Source organism: Antennarius striatus, chromosome 16 (genome assembly GCF_040054535.1).
Source record: "Antennarius striatus isolate MH-2024 chromosome 16, ASM4005453v1, whole genome shotgun sequence".
Taxonomy (NCBI): Eukaryota; Metazoa; Chordata; class Actinopteri; order Lophiiformes; family Antennariidae; genus Antennarius; species Antennarius striatus.
This window is the reverse complement of record NC_090791.1, coordinates 17,784,963-17,804,389: the sequence shown is the minus strand read 5'-3', so window position 1 is coordinate 17,804,389 and position 19,427 is coordinate 17,784,963. Positions and strand designations below refer to the sequence as shown.

The window sequence follows — 19,427 nt, the reverse complement described above, 5'->3', positions numbered from 1 at the left end:
CATGCCATCAGGAGCGCGTTTCCCATGAGGAATAGAAAGCTATACAAAACTACTTCTGCACAATGGTGACATACACAGGGTGCGCCTGTCACCTGTTTCACAAAAGGAACAAATATAACACTGGTTAACATTCTTTGTCACCCTGTTTCATTACATGAGTCACTGGAAGCGATTCAACGTGTTATGTCAACCCAATGTATTACCTAACTCCTGGCTCTAGTAAGAACAGACTGACAGGTAACCAATGCTGCTAACTAACTGCTAATGCTAACCAGTTTCATTTCAGTCTTACTTTGTGGATTGTAGAAATATAAGTCAGTGGAGTGCATGATATATATGTCTGCACAATATGTAAATAAGCAGTATTTTTCATACGGTTTTTGAGAAAATTAAAGGCTTTTAGGTGTGCCTTATAGTTCGGAAAATACTTTATGTTATTTTGCTAAAACACACCAACAGCAGTGAAAAGGCAACAAAAAAAATCAGGCTGTTTTCATGATATGTAGACTGAGTCAACATTCTTTTTATTTATTTTTCAAACTTGAAATGCTCCCATCTTCCACAATGAACATTAGTGTCTTTACATACATATTCATGTCATAAGGAAGCGATGGTAATGACCAACCAGACCAACCACCACCCATCTCTAAACACCACGCTATCTTTGCTTGTTTGTTTTTTTTTTCTTATCTTTTTCATAAAACCATCAGCAAAACTACAAACATTACCGATTAATACACACTGAAGAGGGGCAAAGGGGGGAGGAGGAATGAGGCAAATACATGTCATCACAGTCAATAAGAGGAGAGACACAGCATATAGGAAAAGAACAACACCTTGACGAAAAAAGGAGGATATAAAACCAAATGCAATAAACATTACAGTGTTGTTCAAGGGTGGTGGTGTGGGGGGGGGGGCTTTACATTTATACACAAGCACCAAAAAAGCCAAACATGGTACATAGACATCTGTTAACTAGGATCCAGTGCAGGCAATCCATCACTGTCCAGTAGCAGAACCACAATGAGAAAGAGATGAATAACCAGTGAACTGAATAACAGAGGCACGAGGGAACCAACAGACCATGTCCTCCATAATTGAAGCTCAGGTGGTTGTTGGGGGAATTTTAACACCAATTTCAGGCTGAGAGAAATTTGTTTTGGCATTTGATTTTTACAAAAAAAAAAAATTACCAGGAATCTAATGTGATCCTGAAACGGCGTGACCAGTCACACAACAAAAACAACCCTTCGCATGAAGACAAAAGAGAATCTTGTTCAGAGCTCTGCGTCATGGTTAAATGAATCGGAGCTTCTTTGCCCCCCCCCCCCCAGTGTGTCCCGTGTGCCTCTGTTATAGTTCAGATTCAAGGCTGCAGTGTGTATCTAGAAAGGTCTGTACACATTCCCCGTCTATGTCCCGGTGGGCTTTTCTACAGTGATGGGCATATGGAGAAGAGGGAAATAAATACATTTGGGCCAGTGAATGGTAACAAAGAGAAATGGTTGATAAAGCTAAAATAAACTAAAAGGCTAATAGCCTGCAGCTGGTGAAGTGCACCGAATATTTAAAGGCTGGTTAAAGGTTAAGAAATTCCAACATTTTAATGAGACCTGTGCCTCAGGAAACATTTTTTTTTCCATTCAGTGCTGTTGGCACTCCAAAAGGAGAGCTGTTTCTGTGTAAACAGGGCATTAAACGGCTAAAGCTTAACAATCAGGAAGAGAGGTGTTCTGATTCAGGTGGGTCCTGTAGCAACGGTGGACAATGTGGATATTTAGCAAAGTGTATCTTTAATAGGATGGTGATTTTCAAAAAACCCTCTTGAACCATTTGGAGGTTTTGTCGCATTTTTTGTTGAAACCGTATTCAAATTTCTTTGTAAAATATATATTTATAATAGATACATATATTCATATATCACAATAATATAAAAAACCAAGTGCTTAAAAAATAAAGGTGATGGCAATCTTTTTTGTGAAATAATGGAGATGTTTGGGAGTATGGGTTGGTAGAGGTAGGGTCTGGGAAGAGGTATGGAACCAAATACTTGTAATGTTAGTGCTTCTTTGGTCGAGGGAGTTGTTCCCAGTGTATGTTTGCATTTGATTTTATTTAAGGCAGATAGCCATACGTGTGTATGTTCGTCTGTAGTCAGATATGTACCAAATTTATAGTTCTGATAAAGCTCAAAACTTCTGAATTCTCCTACATTCTTCTTTGTGAGTGACCAAAACGTTGCCGTCCAGTATGCTGACACACTGTTGGATTACAAAAGTAGAAAAGCTGGCAGTTCCATTCCTCCTCTCATCACATAAACAAAAGTGCTTCTGTATGTAAAGGATGAAAGAAATGACACGTTTGTACAGTATATACAGATATGATACAGCCCTACAAGATGTCCAGCCTTTTTTGGTGATTTAAGGGGGGGTTGGGGGGGAGTAGAAAAGCCCAGCTTTCTGTCCCAAGGGCTCAAACAGGGAGGGGTGTGATTATAGGGCAAAGGCATGATGGCAGGGTAGTTCTTAAGGGGGGGGGGGGTTGGTTGTGACAAGTTCTCCCTAATCTCGCCTCTTGGGTCGACGTCCGCCCGTCTCCTTTTTCCCGCTGTCCTTCTTGGCCCCCTCCCCTGAGACTGCCTGGTTGCAGGCCACGTCTCGATGCGAGTTCTGCTGTGACATGAAGGACAGGTAGGCGTGCTGGGGCAGGGGAGGCGGTGTGGCCGATGGGGGGGTGGTGGGGGACTCCTGACCGGAGCAGTTGCTGCTGCTGCTGGTGCTCATGGCGCGGTGTTTCAGTCTGAGTTTGTGGGGCAGCGCCGTCCCCTTCACCTCCCCGTGGGGGTCCTGGGCCTGACTGCGAAAGCAGGCTTGTGAAGGGGGCGGCGGCGAGGAAGGCAGGTGGGGGGCGCCGGCAAGATGCTGACGGTGGTAGCTGCCCGTGTCTGAGCAGGATGAAGATGGTGACTCGTCGTCATCCGTGGAGGCATCCTTGTCGGAGCTGCGGGGGTCTCCGTCGCTGGACGAGGTGTCCTTACTAGAGGAGCTCGATTGGCTGGGGTAGCACGACTCGCCCCTGGGCCCGCCCTCGTAGGTGAGCACAGGCGGCTCCTCGTCTTGGGCACTGAGGTATGAATGAAGAGGCTGCTGGAGGTGGTGGTACAGGTGGGACTGGTTTGGGATGAACTCGGCAGACGAGTCGCTCTCTTGTGGAACTTCCTGCGGAAGTTGACAAATCCTGTAGGCCTGTCTCTCCCCACCGTCTGAGAACTCGTACGGCGGGGAGTCTAACGTCTTCCTCTCCAGCTGTTTGGTCACCTCAGCCAGCGTCTCTGTGGAGGTGTCCGTGACGGACTGGGACAGGCACCCCACCTGCTTCTGGGTCGCCTCCACGTCCTGCTGCCTCGTCAGGGTGTCGACGGGGTAGGAGGCGCTGCTGGAGCCGTACAGGATGACGCTCCTCTGAGCAGCAGGCGGGTGGGGGGTGGACTGACTAACAGTGTTAATGGGGGTAACAAGCTCTTGATGGGGCTGTTGTTGTTGGTGATGATGGTGAAGGGGCTGCTGGGTATGATACGCCCCCTCCAGCTCCTGAGGATGCTGCTGGATCTGGTGGTGGGTGGGCACCGAGGAGAGGCCGCGGTGGATGTTGAACATGATCTGGGTGGTGGTACCGTTGGTGATGTCCATCTCCAACCTGTCTGCTTCCTGTTTGATCTCAAACGGGATGGGCTCCGGGCTGTCCCTGGAAGAGCCGTCCGACATGTCGGACAGGGAGCCGCGGGGGGAGTACTTCGCCAGCTGCCTGTGGCCGTCGCTGCGGCTCGACTGCTCCGTTTCCGAGGAGTCAGAGTTCATCATTACCTGAGAACTGCTGGAGTACCCGCTGGAGTAGTACAGCGTAGAGGAGGAGGAGGAGGACGAGCTCCCACTTCCTGTGTTGTTGCCTCCACCAATCTGCTGGCTCTTTTCGATGTAGGAGGCGGTGCTTATGAGGCCAAAGCGCAGCTTCAGCTGGAGCAGCTCCGTCTTGAGCCTTACATTCTCATCATTCAGTGCAATGACACGGTTCTCCAGGACCATATCATTGAGACGCCGCTTCTCCCGCGAGCGTTTGGCGGCCTCGTTGTTTTTGCGGCGTTTCTCCCAATAAGAGGCATCCTTCTTCTCATCGGAAATGAACTCACGCTTTCGCCTGCAGTTCATATTGGATTTGGGTTTGCTAACGCGGCCCATACGAGCTGGACTTCCGTGTGCAGAAGAGGACTCCTCATAACCGCTGAGGGTCTCAAGGCAGTTTAGATTAGTCCCTGAGTTTTTGTTCAATGTTTTTAGAGCTGTAGTCAGATTTTCCATTCTTGCCTAGCCAGCTTGGTTTGTTTCCTGGTCAGCTGGGGGGGAATAACCAGTTCAGAGGTCACAGACAGGAGGAGGTGAGAGAAAAAAGTTTTTACTGTCTTCTCCCAAACTTTTTTTTGTTTTGTTTGATTGCAGGTTCAGTGCAGTTGTGACAGGAGAGGCTTCAAGTGTCCATGTTAGCCACACAAAAACAGCTGGAGCTCAAGGTGCGTGACCCTCCGTTCATCTCTTAAAGGGTTCTGGGTCAGTGTGCAGACTCTTCTGAGTATTGGTCTTCAATGATCAGCTTCTCTTTTGTTGGTTGTTAAATGTTTGGAAGGAGAACAACCCACTGAGCTGAGCCGGTGAAGAGTTGTCCTCGATCTCCGAGCGAACAGCAGGAAGTAGGTCGGCCCGTCTACCTCAGTGCGTCAGTCTTTTGGGGAGCCTCGCTCCTCTTCCCTCTGTCTGCCTCTCTTGTCTGTGTGGTTGACGACAGGATGAAAAGCTGCAAAGACAAAAACACACAAAAAAGGACATGTTAATCTAGGGGAACCGCCGCCGCTGCATTCTGCTCATATCCGACTTCAAGGAAGAATTCTGAGAAGTTTTTAGAGACGTATTGATCAAAGTGGCATTTGTCTTTAGCTGTCTGGCTCTAATGACGTTACCCTGGCAACCAATGACTGGTCACCCAACCTTGCCGTCTGACCTTTTAGCCCCGCTATTGATATGCTCCGTCTGTGGCCTATGACCCCTGACCTTTAGCCTGGTGTGCTGATGTTGACTGTGTGATGTAATGAGGGCAGCGAGTTCATTGGATGGCTGGGTGATCCTGTTTCAATGAGTTACGCTATGGATGCAGAGATGTCTATAAAACATGTGGGAGCCTCTCAGGCCCCCTCTTTTCAGACTGCTGAAGGAGCGCTGAACCATGTAACTACAAATGACACCAGTGGCAACGGAGAAAAGCCCACACCATAAATAAATAGTGACCCCTTGTTTCTGGCGGTTAATGCATTCCAGGAACCACCTGCAAAAAAAACAGAATTCCACGATATAGCGACTATATCGTGGATTTCTCGTTTGTGATTATTTATAATCCTTTCCTGAATCAACGTCCTGCAAAAACTTACTTGTGTTTATTGACTGAGTTGTGCAGTAATATCTTCACACGCTACTTTTTTTGCCAATCAAGCATCAGAACCTGTCCGACGTGAAACCGCTGAGGAACAGTTAGATGGGTCATTTCCACACAGCCTCATGTCACGTTGAGTAACTGTTATCTCTGCACATTACAAACAGTTTGCTCTGCACGTTTTGACACCCCCCCCCACACACACACACTTCATTCAACAATAGAGGAATGTGGCAGCATTTTTCACTAAAACAACTCCGTGTTGAATTACTGACGCAGAGCGAAGAGATAAGACGAACAAAAGGAGCAGGCATGTAGGTCAAGGTTAGAGATGCTGACAGGTAAGAGAGCTGGAGCTGCTGACAGGAGAACGACTGGAGAATGCATGTCAAACGTCCGTAAGACACGATTGGAAGACGGAGAAGGGAGGCAGGAGTCGAGCAAGAAACACTGAACACTTCTCACATGCAAAGGCTTCGGAAAATCTCATGACCGCGGAAAACAGTGACTCAGAGATGGAAAAAAAAAGAAAGCAGGGAGTCCCATTAACTATGGAAACAGACGACTGAACCAAAGTAGAATTAATTTTGATTTATTAGAGTATAATAATAAATATAAGAAAAAAAAAGAGAAATTTATTTTTAGCCCCCAGCTGTAAGGATTAAAGTATAAATCATTTATTTTGTGGCCCTTATCAGACTGATGAGGTGAGTCCAGTCTCATAAATTGGAAGCTTTAATATTTCCTTTCTTGACTGATTTAATGTATGCATTAGAACAGTCATAAGTTGTTTTTTTTATTTTTTTTTTATTATTATTTTTTACCATACCTGTTACAAGCTGTAATAAATGTGTGTTACCCAACATCTGGAACATCTACAGTAGATTAAACTATAAGCTCTATTACACATTCTGAACCCGTCATGTCATAATCTGATGACGCATTTGGATTACATGTACTCTGCTCTTCCTCACAATCTGACACCATTATGCAACAACATGAATAGTCTGGTAATGAATATAGATTTGTACCCCGATTCCAAGGATAGGATTCTATTATTTTTTTCCCCACAGAATACAGAAAATATGAGACGTCCATTCAAACTTTTCTCTGAATTAATCGAAAGGAACTGCTTTTCCTTAACAATGAATTCATTTAGTGTCTCTGCCTGACTCAGTGGGTGAAGGCCGTCCTCGTGAGGCTTCGACATGTGGCCATTGGGCAGGAGGGAGAAAGAATGAAGGGAAAGACTTTTTTTTTTTTCCTCGGCATGTCCCACTGACCCAGAAACTTGGAACCGACCGCACTCTGTAAACACTAGTCGGGCCTCCGCTGAACGGCTCACTGGAATATAGGTCAGCCGAGCTGCAGAGAGGTGAGGTGGCGAGAGACGAGGGGCGGATCAGGAGAAAAAGACAAATAGAGATGGGAGGACTACTAAAAAAAAAGGGCTGGAGAATTAGAGCGCTGTCTAAATATAGACGGAGGCGCAAACAAGTGGAGTCGAGACAAAGGGAATAAAAGAAACGAACGAGGAAACGTTAAAACAAAGAATAAAATGGCGATTGAGATTAAACTGGAGCCTGATAAAGGGGGGACAACCAGAGGCAAAATGCGACAATGATGGTATTGCATCAATAGAAGGAATGTGTCACCCATAGCAACAAAAGGGGGGAAACAGAAAGGGCAGCCAATCATAAGAGCCTTTCTATCCCCTCCTCTGAGCCAGTCGTGTGATATGGCCAAAAGCAGATGGTGACAAAAACAATGTTCTGTAACAAAAGATGGACGATGGACGTCACAGGATGTGTGTGTGGTTCCTCTGACCCCCTCAGATACATCCATACATCTGACTCCACACCATCTATCATATTTATTCTTCACGTGTCATCACTTCTCCTCTGTGGCACTTGTGGAACGATCGCTCAGGAAAAGAAACCCAAGTTGCAAGAACAAAACCTGAAGAGCCCAAACCGCCGGGCTAAACGTGGCGATGAGCTGTGGAAAAAGTGAACTGGGTTCAGACCCCCCCACCCCACCCACCCCTGCACGTGTTTCTGTGGAGCGTTTCAGGAAATGGGAGCAGATCTAAAATTTAAAAAAAAAAAAAAAAAAAGGGAGAGGGTGGGGGCTCACGCTTCGGCGAAAACAAGGAATGATGAAACTGCTCGCTCCCCCTTGTGAAGAATGCAATCTTTGGCACGTGGTGCAAAGCTGGGGGGGGGGGGGTTATTGGGTGAGGTATGTTTGAATTCCAAGTCTGGGGCTTACTGTCTGACCAAGAAAAATCACTCGCCTAAGAAGTGGGGGCGTTCTGCTAAGCGAGGGGGAGTCCCATCCAGGATCCTTGTTCCACCAACACGTCGCCTTGTAACCCCCTTGTCTGGAAAAAGGAAAGAGCAGAGACTGGGGCCATGTGTTGCACCAGTCACATGTGCTTCCCTGGCCTACTAAATGCTGTAATTTGCTTCTGTTGCTGGCTCCTAACCGCAGCGCACCAACAAAGAGCGGCCCTCATCTTTTATCATTTCACATGCGCCTGGAAAACTTGAGAAAGAAAGTTGAGAAGCCACAAAGTGGGACAGACTCCTGGGCACGACCTCAAGGCTTCATCAGGAACAAATGCCCACAGTGGTCTCCACAGTTTGGGTCAGTAACACAGTGGGGTCCACAAAGAATAAGGACTCAGGTGTTTCCTCCCCCCAACTGGACTTGAATTGGATCACAGGGTTTGGATCTACATGTGCGCCTCGTTTCTTTGTTATGGCGGGGCTAGGATTTATTTTGGTGTGGGGTTTTTTTTTTTATTCCGCCTTTCTAGTCAGTGCGCCACAGCACCCCCCCCCCTCCCCGGACTAATGTGACCTACATTCATAGCTGGCATAGAGACCCAGTGTGTGCGCCAACCAATTGGCGGCCGCCGCTCCGCTGCAGCGCGCAGCGCTGGAAAGACAGACTCCGGTTTTCCAAACATTGCATAACCAACACCGTTCTTTAATCCAACTTTAATTATTTAATTCATACGTTACGCAACCTGCGTAAGCTAGGTAATAATTTGCTGCATCTCATTGAGCTGAAGATGCGGGAGGCGCACAACTTAAAAATGCGCTTTCGCTAAAAGCTGTCCTTGGATGCAGAACAACATCAGCCCCCACGTCCACGCAATTAATCAGCTTCACACTGTTGTGATGAATGAATTCTAAGAACACGGATTGTCTTGTATGAATGCTGATGTCTCGACGCAAAGGAAAGCCGGAGGAGAAAGATGAGTGGGGTGTCCGTGTCCACGTGCAGCGCGCAAACCACAAAGCCGGCGTGAAAAATCACACGAACATGACTTCTCTATTTTAAACAGTTGATCAAATTTTATGCCTCGGTGTCTTTTTTATTCTGCAGTCAGAACATTCCACAGCGCTGCACACCAGATTTGCGCTGCAGCCACGCGTGTTTTTAAAAAAATATCCGTTTAAATCCATTATTAGACCTTCACGAATCTTTGACGCCACATGATACCAACCGAACGCAAACACACACACAAACGAGGGATTTTTCCCCCCCCTCAAATCGCGTGGAAACGCACTGCGTGTAATCTGTTCTACCACATGCCTCCTTTGTTGCCCTGTCTGACAAATCGGCTTCATGCATATTTAATCGGATCCTCAGTCATCCAAGGAGACTGCGTGGATCCTTTCGAGAGATTTATCCAGTGTCTCAAAAATAACCGCGACTCAACAAATGGTAGTCCACGTTCTGCTTTTAAAGTATGAATAAATACATTTCTTTTCATGTAAATGTAACCGAACTGCTCGTGATCACGCAGACACGTCTGACCCACTTTTGATCCAGATGTTCTGGATCCGCAACTCACCTGCCTGTGGCTGCGCTCATCGGAGCCTGAACTTCAACATTCTTCATCCTTTTTCTCTTTGTGGCACAATCAGTCCCACACCGTGTACGTAAACCACCTCTGAGTACGTAAAAAAAAACCAAAAACCCCGATGTGTCCACGCGTATCAGGGACGAACGATCCTGCCTGTCTGGGTAGGTTGTGTTGCGCGCCTTCACACTGCAGCCCATTAAAGGGTTAACCGGGGGGGGGGGGGGCGTGCAGCCGCGTTAACCTTTACAAAGACCTGCTACACGTGACAGAGAGAAGTGTGCGCTCCATCCACGCAAAGGGCGGATGTGTTGACCCACTGTCGTTACCAGCGCGGCGCACCGCTCCATTCAGCCCGGTCCTTCCACCAGACGCACCGCACCTTTTTTTTTTTTTTTTTTTAACTAAAAAAAATCCCTTAATAACCTCTAGTCACCCCCCCACACCCCCTTCCCCCCACAAACACACACACACACACACACGGACCCCCACTTATCTCCAGAGGAGGAAACAGCCTCACGCTGACATTGCCGATGCGCACAGGCACCAAAACAAAACCTTGGGCGTTACAAATAAAAATAATAAGAAAAAAAAAACCCCGAGCCAATCACACCGAATAATCACTTCCATTCCAACATAACATCACTAACATCACTAACTCACCTTTGGTCTGTGAAGACACCCTACAGAGGACTCTCCCCGTACAGTTATCCGCTTTGCGCATCGGCTGCCCTCACGCGTAAACACCGTCACTGAGAACGCGCTCCTCCGGTCGGTGCAGGTAAAAGTGTGAGCACGGAGGCGCTTGTTTTCATGTCATATTCCAATTCTCTCTCCCTCTCTTCCTCCCTCTCTCTCTCTCTCTCTCCCTCTCTCTCTGTAAGTGTGTTTCCGTCTCTCTCTCTCTCTCTCTCTCTCCCTCTCTCTCTCTCTCTGTGCTCTTCTCAGTCTCTAAATGTATGTTAGTAGGTCAGTTGTTGCATAACAGGACGCTTTGGGCGCCTAGTCACGTTTTTTGTTTCTCTCTCTCGGCTCTGCCCCCTCCCTCCCTCTCTCTCTCTCTCTCCGTCTCCAAATCCTGTTGCGGGAGTTGATACGGGGGTGGGGAGTGGGGGGTTAGGAGGAGAGAGGCCCGGTGTGGGCGGGGCCCCGTCAGATGGAGCACTGGAACGAGGTTACTAGTTCCAAACACAAAGCATCAGAGAGCAGGTGCTCTCAAACAGGCTGGTGTTTCTGGAAGGACGTCTTCACGCCTCCTTCCTCCACATCTCCGTTTTTACTTTCATTCGTTCATTCATTCCGTTCAAACATTTTGGGGAATGTTTGCTCAGTGCTGCAGAGAATCAGACCGAGTTCCCCCCAGTGTGAACTGAACTTCAGCTGGTTGGCTTGGGTTTACATCCCGGCTGCAGAAAGATTGATGAAAAGCTTTTTAGGTTTTTCTAAAGACCCTAAACAAACAGCATATATACTATACATATAATCACTTTGAATGATGCTTAAATTTGCACTAAAGCATCCAGTCAGAATGACCTTCACTACTTTTTCCTTACATATACTTTATGTACTTTCTCGCTTTTGTTTGAGGGAAAAAGAAAAATTTAGTTTAAAACTAAATTTGGGTGAAAGTCAAACTATTGCTGAATCATTTTGTTCTTTAGTTTGTGCTTCTGTAACACACCACATTGTTCTGACAGCTGCAGCTATCAGCTAATCTAATCAACCAAATGGAAACGAAAAGGATAGATTATAAACTGGATGAAAATAGCATCACCTTATTTTAACTATTTCTAATAATATATCAGTGACACTAATCAAATGAAAACATAAGCAGACATATTTCATTTTCCACTTGAATTACATTTTGGTGTAAAAAAAAAAAAAAGGAGTAAATGGAGTTTATTTCACCTTCTGACCTGCAGGGAAATATTTAGAGCAGGAGTTACACAATCTGGTCCGGTCTCTGTTATCACGTTGAAGAATTTAGCTGCAGGATGTTGAAAAAGTGAGTTAAGCAACCTGCTGCAGCCAAAGGGAAACTGATGGCATAAGTCAAGTAAATCATGTGTGCATTAATCTTGAACACCAGCAAGAATGCATGTCATGCTGATGCAGTGCGTGACGCACGAAGACTGGGGGAGTGGAACTGTTTTGTTCGTGTGTCTCTTCGGTCTGTACAGCTGAATGTGTCCCCATCGCTCTGGGTCATCTGGACACCTCCAGGTTAGTTCCAGGGACAGAAGCAGCGTAGACGCTGAGCGTGCATTTTGCTGTGTCCAGACGGTGATGGTCTGTGGAGGCTTCAGGAAACCTGTGGAACTGTGTGTTCTCCATCTGGGGAGACTTAAACCAGACACAAGTTAGTTACCACATATAACAGTCTTTTTTTGTTTGTTACATGTTTAATTACAACCTGCTTCCAAGCGGTGATGTATTGTAACTGTCGGTGTTCGTGTGTTCGTTTGTTCGTTTGTCCACCAAATATCTTCGCAACCGTTGCAGAAAGAAAGATGAAACAAAAAGCAAATTACTCAGGAAGCAAAGGGGATGATGACCTTGACATTGACAAAAACTAGGTCAAGGTCAAATATCCACTTTGGTACACTCAGGAATCGGATAAGATTGAAAGACGAGGGAGAAGACCAGTGTGAGTAAGACCATAGATCAATGCACTAGCTTTGATCTATGGTCTGAGATATTTTCTATAACCCGAGATATTTTTGCACATATCTCAGGAACCGGATAAGATAGAAAGACGAGGGAGAAGGCCAGTGTGAGTAAGACCATAGATCAAAGCTCGTGCTTTGATCAACCTATGCACTAGCTTTGATCTATGGTCAAAGCTAGTGCATTGTTTTGAACTACCCTGAAAGGTCAAAGCTATGCACTTGTCAGATACTACTTTCAGGGTACCCTGACCTATCCTTTGCGGGATGTTTCAGTCTCTGACTGCCTTGACCTAGTTTTATTTATTACTGTTTGAACTGAAGGGAGATGCACTGACGTTTCACAGCTGTGCAATAATAGATTTATTGAATTCAATTGAATTCAATTGAATTCTATTCTATTCTATTCTATTCTATTCTATTCTATTCTATTCTATTCTATTCTATTCTATTCTATTCTATTCTAGAGGGCTCTGCCTGCGTTGAAGGCTGGCGTCTGCAGCAGATGTGTTCCTTCCTCATCTCCTTTTATCTACAAGGCTGTTATTCTTCTGCTCGACAGCGAACGGGTGTAGTGTGTTTGTGTGTTTGTGTGTTTGTGTGTTCAGAATCCTTTGTGCCAGTGGGTTTCAAAACCAGTTTCAAGCCTCAAGCTGCGAGCATGTCCCTCAGTCCAGCGTGTTACAGTAACATTAGTTTATGGTGTGCGTTCTGCAGCCAATCTCTCTGTAAAACTGTTTTTTTTTTTGTGCTTTTATCATGTAAAAGATGATTTTAAATCTGTGATTCTGCATGAATCCTTTGTTTTGTGCTGTAGTCAGTTTGTTACAGTAAGTCCGTCTGGTCTCTGTAAAGTTTCTAATCGGATATGGATCTGATCAGAATCATCCAGGGGCTAAATTAGTTCAGACTGGTGAAGTTTGTACGACCATCATTTTTAATTCCAGCCCCCACGTCATACCCATGTCCTGAGACACCACTGGAGGGGAACCCAGTGTGGCCCACCGTTCCTCTGAACCTCTTTGTTCCCCCCTCCAGAGGAGACACACACCACTGAGGCTCTGACCGTGAACTTGGATCCCCCTCCCCCCCATAAAGAAACACTCTCTCTCGCCGCATCAGTCTGTCTTTGCACCCCATCCTTACCCCACCCAACTGAACATTTCCCCCCCTCACAGCTATGTCTGAAATTGTTCCCATGGCAACTGTCGCACTGCCTGCCTAGCAACAGGCTTTATCCTTTCAATGAAAAAAAAAAGGGGGTAACATAAAGGGGGGAGGGGGTTGTGGGGGTTGTGTGTGTGTGTGGTTTTTTTTGACGGGTGCGTGGATGTGAGTGAGGTAGTGTAACAGCAGCATATTGCAGCAGATTCATCAAATCCCTCTCCCTGCCTCACCTCTACCTTTGCATCTGTCTGTTCAGTACAGGTTCTTCCAGTTTATCTGGCAAAACACTGCTTTTTTATTTTGAAGGATTGTTGTCAAAATTCCACAGGAGCTGCACAAATGTAACCTATTTATATATTTTTTAAATATCGAAACACTGAAAATGTTTTTTCATAAGCAGGAGAGGATAAATAGAATAATGGAAACAGGTGTTGAAGACATTATTTTAGGATTTCTAATGGATAAAGTGATCCCAAAATGCCTTGTGAATTGGATGAAGATCTATTTCTGATTAATTCAACTGACCCTTTGATACTTCAGCTTATTATTTTCATGCTCACATGAGAAACACACGTTCCCTGCAGCTGGATTGAAGTATAACTCATCTCCATGCCAACTAACTTGCTAACCTGCAGGAACAATAGGAAAAGCATGGACCCAAATCATGCTTGTCTTGCGGAGGGTGTCGAAACGGACTCCGATGAAGAACACCTTGTCTTTGCTGCCCCCTGCTGGCTGGAAGTGGTTTTAAAACACTCCTCGGCAGCTGGTTCGGAGTTTATGTGGAATTCTATTTAATTTTAGGCACCGTGACTACCCATATGAAGTAAGGACATACACACCATGCAAATAATAATTATCGTGTAATAATTATCCTGTATGATGTGACTGAATGTTGTCTCTTTAACCTAATCCTTCTCATTTTAACTGTCACTAATCCCTCCAGCTGCTACAAATAAATCTCTGGTGTTTCCAAGGCTAACAATGGAGTGTTAGGAGACACTCCTATCATCATGACTATTTGTCTGGTTGTCAGTTGTCTTGGTCTAATTGGGACCTCCTCTCTACTCCACTTGCATGTGTCAGCACCTGTCAGCCAAGCCTTATCCCTCTCCTGTTCTGCATCAGTTGTTCCCTCCAAAATCTGTTATTTTGGAAATGTACATTCCAGTATTTTGTTGTATAATTGGTCATCATTCTTGTATTTGCAGGGATTTATAGAAGTCATTTAATATTGTACCTACAAAATATGGTAGCAATCAAAAGACAAAGGGAATAAAACATTCTCTTTTGAGTCCTGAGCAAAAATACTGTAGTTCCTAAAATGCAACTTTTGATTATATACCCACTTCCTGCAAAATATTTGCATCTTTCAAATGCAATCACAGAATTCTGCTGCTTAAGTAAAAACCAACTCACAGCCACGGTTAACTCCATCAAACGTGTTTATTCTTCATAAGAAAATGTACAGAAAGACAACAGACATTAAATTTGACTCATCACCTCCACAAAGATACCATGTTAGTAATACTGTGATTCAAACTGAGGATGAACAGAGACCAAAGTGAGACTGAAACACCAAACCAGTGAATATTACCGTATGTAAGTGGAACTCCTTGACTGTGGGACACACTAGAAGTAGTGTTAACAAGTCAAAGAAGTGTTTTGTGTAATTTAAAATACACTTTCCCTTCAGTGTCAGAGGATGAATATTTTTATTGTATCATTGTGTGTATTTATCGTCTGTTTTCAGACACATGCCATCAGTGATAAACGTGTGCAGTAAATCGCGCTGATCTATCGATGGACATCTCCTACCCCTGAGTGTGTTAACAGCTTGTTGGGCGACTTCCACTCCTGTCTGGCTTCAGCGCCACCGAAACCAGTTATCGCTTCACAAACCGCCGAGACTTTTAATGCATCGCAATCAGTTTTATGTTGTGTCATTTAGTTGTCACAGTGCATGGAGTAGAAAAACTATTATGCATGAGACATTATTACAGATAAGACTCCCTGTTTCAGTAACATTGATTGGCTGGGGTTAACATCATGTTACATAATTAACATTTATAGGCATTTATTACAATATAATACAGCTTTTGAAATACAAACATGTTGTTAAACGTCTGTTAGACTTGAAAGTTGTGTCATCCTATCCTAGTGGCTCACTTACAGCAAAAACCTGTCCATACAAGTGGAGACAACTCATCCTCTGACTCAGGTCCTCAGTTGGCTTTGGCCAGCAGCTGCTCCGTGAACAACTTCTTCAGCTGAGCCACTTCTTCACTCAGAGAGTTGAGCTGACACTTCAGGTGAGTGTTCTCGTGTTTATACTGGACCTCCATGTGCTGCGTCACGGGAGGCTGGAGGCTGGAACCAGGAGCTGGGTAGAACTGGGGAGACTGCGCCCCCTTCCGGCGTTCCTCTCCCTCCACCTGTTGCATCCAGGAGTCAGTGCCGTGTCCCCTAGAGGCCTCTCTTGGACCGTCCCGCCCTGATGTGGACAGCAGGGGACTGCGTCTGGTACCACTGCTGTCCGCTCCAGCATCAGCGACGTCTCCACTCCCAGGAGTCTTGAACCGTAGCTTGTGAGGAAGGTTTCTCATTGCATCGGCGTGGTCTGTTTTCCCAGCGCTGAGCGGCGGCGGTGGAGACAGGGAGTGGTGGAGGTCGTAGGCCAGTTCCTCTGCTCTGTGTGGCGATAACTTGCCGTGATCGCTCAGCCGGTCCTCAAAGAAGATGGGACTCCCCACGCTGGAGCCGCCTGGCGTAGAGAACCCCGAGTCCTCCGACATGTTGCCAGCCTCCCTGGACCCCCTGCTGCTCACCTGGCTGGTTGGGTTTGGGTGTGTGCTTGAGGAGCTGGGGAGGTAATAGTGAGTCGTCATGGTTTGAGAGGCCTGGTGGGGCATTGCAGTGAGGGGCAGGATGGGGGCGCTGGAGGGGTCTTTGACCAGGCCAAAACGAAACTTCAGCGCCAGCAGCTCCGCCCTGAGACGGGCGTTTTCCTCCAGTAGAGCCAGAACACGGCTCTCCAGCACCATATCGTTGACGCGGCGCTTTTCCCGCGAGCGCTTTGCCGCTTCGTTGTTCTTCCTCCTCTTGTCCCAGTAGCCCTCGTCTTTTTTATCCAGAGGGATGAACTCACGTTTGCGTCGGCTGCTGGAGGAAGGGCTCTCTTTGCTTTTGACAGCAGAGGTGTTACCCAGCAGGGAGCGCGCCAACAGGCTGCTGGAGGTCAGGATGGAGACTGCTTCGTCTGTGAAGGACATGCCTCCTCCTCCTCCTCCATTTGGAGTCAGCGCTGAATGAGACTCCAAAACTTGGCGCACAGCCGCCTCCTGCTGCTCCTTCATCTGGTGGGACTCCTCCTCAAACATCTCACCGGTCAGACAAGTCTCCTTCCTGTCTGGTGCAGTAGTCGTTAACCTCTTAGGGTGAAGAACAGTGCCACCTGGTGGCCAAAGAGAGTAAGGTAGGAGAGGGATTTAGAAGTTACGCAAGAGCCATTACAACACAACATTATGTAACCCTATTACATCTCTCCAATAAAGCCGCAGCAACTTGTGCCATAACGTTGCAAGCCTCATTACATTCTCAATATGGACTAATGTGGGCTATAAACAAAGAGAAAAGCAGACATGTCAGTTTCTGATTCTAGAAACATTCACTTTCAAATATAACATGAAATGAATGTAGGTCACAAACAAATTCACAAATAATAGGAGTGCAACCGGTTAAAGTACTGAATTTATAATGAAGAATTATTTCTATGTTCTTCTTGTTTTTTTTGTTTGTTTGTTTGTTTGTGTTTTCCTCCCCCCAGTCTGTCATCGTTTTAAGGTCAGTTCGGTCAGTTTGTCTTCACTCGCTTCATCAGCTCTGACCCACATTTGAGACTTGATCGCTGTCTTCACAAACATCCGAGACAACCTGTTCATCTCAGACCTCACTGACTGAACAATCCGTCAGTTTTTACTGAACAAGTTGGAATTTATACCTTTATATGAACTTTCGACTATTAATATTAACTTAACCAGATGTGTCTCCCGCATGTACAAATATAGCACTCGTTATAAAAAAATAACAAGGATATGAAACAACAATAGAAGAAAACTTGTTTGCACTCAGTTTTAAATAACTTAAAAGTTTATAAAGGTAACAAAAAACGTGGAGCGTCTTGGAGCAGCTTGATATTACTTTTACGCGAACATTAAAGACCACTACATGAGAATGAGTGTTTATATAACCGCGTTATCTTTAGTCTATTTTTAATTTAACGAACTGATTTGAAAAAAAGAGTTTTTTTTTGTTTTTGTTTTTTACCTGTGAAGCAGATCCTCGTCTTCCGTCCGTTCCTCCGGTTGTGACAGCCGCTCCTCGTCCGCCTCCTCCGGTGCTCACTGCGGCTCTGCTCGGCGCTCTTACTCAATATTACGGTCGCTTGTTACGCACCTCCTCTGTGCTCCACTTGGAATACCGCAGCTCCTATATGTAACGTGGAGTTCAGCTCAGGACGGTCAGTAGCCTCGTTTGAACCAGTGTGTGCGTGTTTCTGACACCGCCTCCCTGTGTCACGCCCCCCCCCCCACACACACACATATACACACACACACACCCTCCACCACCCTCGATCCAGAGGAAAGCTCTTATCGGCTTTCACATAACTATTCAGTCATCATCATCATCATCATCATCATCATCATCATCATCATCATCATCATCATCATCATCATCATCTAATTGCCCCCCCCCTCCCCGATCGGTTCATAACAATTGAGTAATTCTGAGTAGCTCGTTCCCTTCCTGCTTTAAAGGGGCAGCCCAAGCCTTCAGGTTTTTAAAGAGAGGATCTGAACGCAGTAAATCTGGTGATCCTGTTCTGTTGACCCCCCCCCCCCCATGACAGACCCCCCCCCCAGGCACAGATAATCAGGTTGCTGCATCAGCTTCCTTTTGTTTCTCTCCCTGTTCTGGGTCTCTGAACGATTGATTCAACAGTGTGAGGTTTTCCTCCTGCATGCTCTTTATCTGTCATACTAGAGTACATTTATGCAGCGGTCCTCCACTAAACAAACAAACAAACACACACACACACACACACACACACACACACACACACACACACACACACACACACACACACACACACACACACACACACACACACACACACACACACACTTCTCAAACTTAAGTGAATCCTTCAAACATTGCATTACAGTACAAACATTTAAATAACACGTTAACCTGGATTCAGTCTTACCGACCAGCTCATTCTGTTGTAAAAGTGCCACCAGGCTCTACCTTAGGACCCTTTTTTTCAATGCATGCATAAATAATTTCAACATTTCTATGAAAGTGAGGAGACTCTGCTCTGCAAATGGACAAAAGACTGAAAGCTCATTGCTCAATATTTATAAAATCACAAGTGAAGCCTCAAAGACGTTTCTGGAGGAAGTTCCTTTCCTGTTATCAGGGCAGAACACGTCTCACGTACACAGAAGCTTATCTTAAAATCCATGAAGTGGTTTCATAAACAAGGTTTGACATTTCTGGACAATAACTCATGACAGCATCATCACTTTGATTTACTCGAATTTTGAAAAACAGATTTTAGAATCACTGCTCAAGATAATCAACTGTACCTCTTTGCTTGTTAGAGCTTTTTTTTTTTTACTCCACAAATAACAGGAAAAAAAGTTTCATAAGTTTTATATCAACATTTTTTATTGGACATTTCAGAATTTTAGAATGTGTTGTTTATCTTATGTATAGCAGATTTCTTTGGATGTGTTGTCATCCACCTGTCCAGGTGCTGCAGATGGAATGAGCTCGTAGTTAAATCTTGTGCAAAGCATCTTCTCCCTTCCTGACAGATAAATTTGAGCCTGGTCCCCGGTACACATAAAAATAATATACTAAATTACACAAATACATTACTACACATTAAAACATAATAATCTTTAAGTGGCTGTTTGTGGTGTGATGACATGATATATTCATATTTATATTTACTTTCTTAAAGGTGTAAGATCAGTTCAGCTGCTGAAGCAAACATTTTGCAGCCATCGTTTTCAGCAGTGGATTATGTAGGACTGCAAACTATGAAGAGTAAAATCAATTTCTACATGGGTGAAAGCGTCAAATCTGTGCTTACCTAATTGATTTTTATAAACTTACCAATTCTCTACTTGTTTGGACATCTGACTCATTTCATGAGTAATATTATTTTCACTCAA

At 45.3% G+C, this 19,427-nt stretch overlaps 2 protein-coding genes across 3 annotated transcripts; both read right to left on the bottom strand.

Moving 5' to 3' along the window:
- Positions 1 to 487: 487 nt before the first annotated feature.
- nfil3-2 (nuclear factor, interleukin 3 regulated, member 2) lies at positions 488 to 10,270 on the bottom strand. Of its 2 annotated transcripts, none has more exons than XM_068337500.1 (2): positions 10,016 to 10,270; positions 488 to 4,845 (listed from the first exon to the last, which is right to left on the bottom strand). In XM_068337500.1, the coding sequence occupies exon 2, from the start codon at positions 4,353 to 4,355 to the stop codon at positions 2,562 to 2,564; it is 1,794 nt and encodes a 597-aa protein (XP_068193601.1). In that variant the 5' UTR covers positions 4,356 to 4,845; positions 10,016 to 10,270; the 3' UTR covers positions 488 to 2,561. The 2 variants fall into 2 exon arrangements, with proteins under 2 accessions (XP_068193601.1, XP_068193602.1); XM_068337501.1 differs by lacking the exon at positions 10,016 to 10,270 and adding an exon at positions 9,344 to 9,514.
- Positions 10,271 to 14,612: 4,342 nt separating this feature from the next.
- On the bottom strand, positions 14,613 to 17,723 carry nfil3-6 (nuclear factor, interleukin 3 regulated, member 6). The gene is made up of 2 exons (XM_068336521.1): positions 17,512 to 17,723; positions 14,613 to 16,639 (listed from the first exon to the last, which is right to left on the bottom strand). The coding sequence occupies exon 2, from the start codon at positions 16,563 to 16,565 to the stop codon at positions 15,411 to 15,413; it is 1,155 nt and encodes a 384-aa protein (XP_068192622.1). The 5' UTR covers positions 16,566 to 16,639; positions 17,512 to 17,723; the 3' UTR covers positions 14,613 to 15,410.
- Positions 17,724 to 19,427: the final 1,704 nt, after the last annotated feature.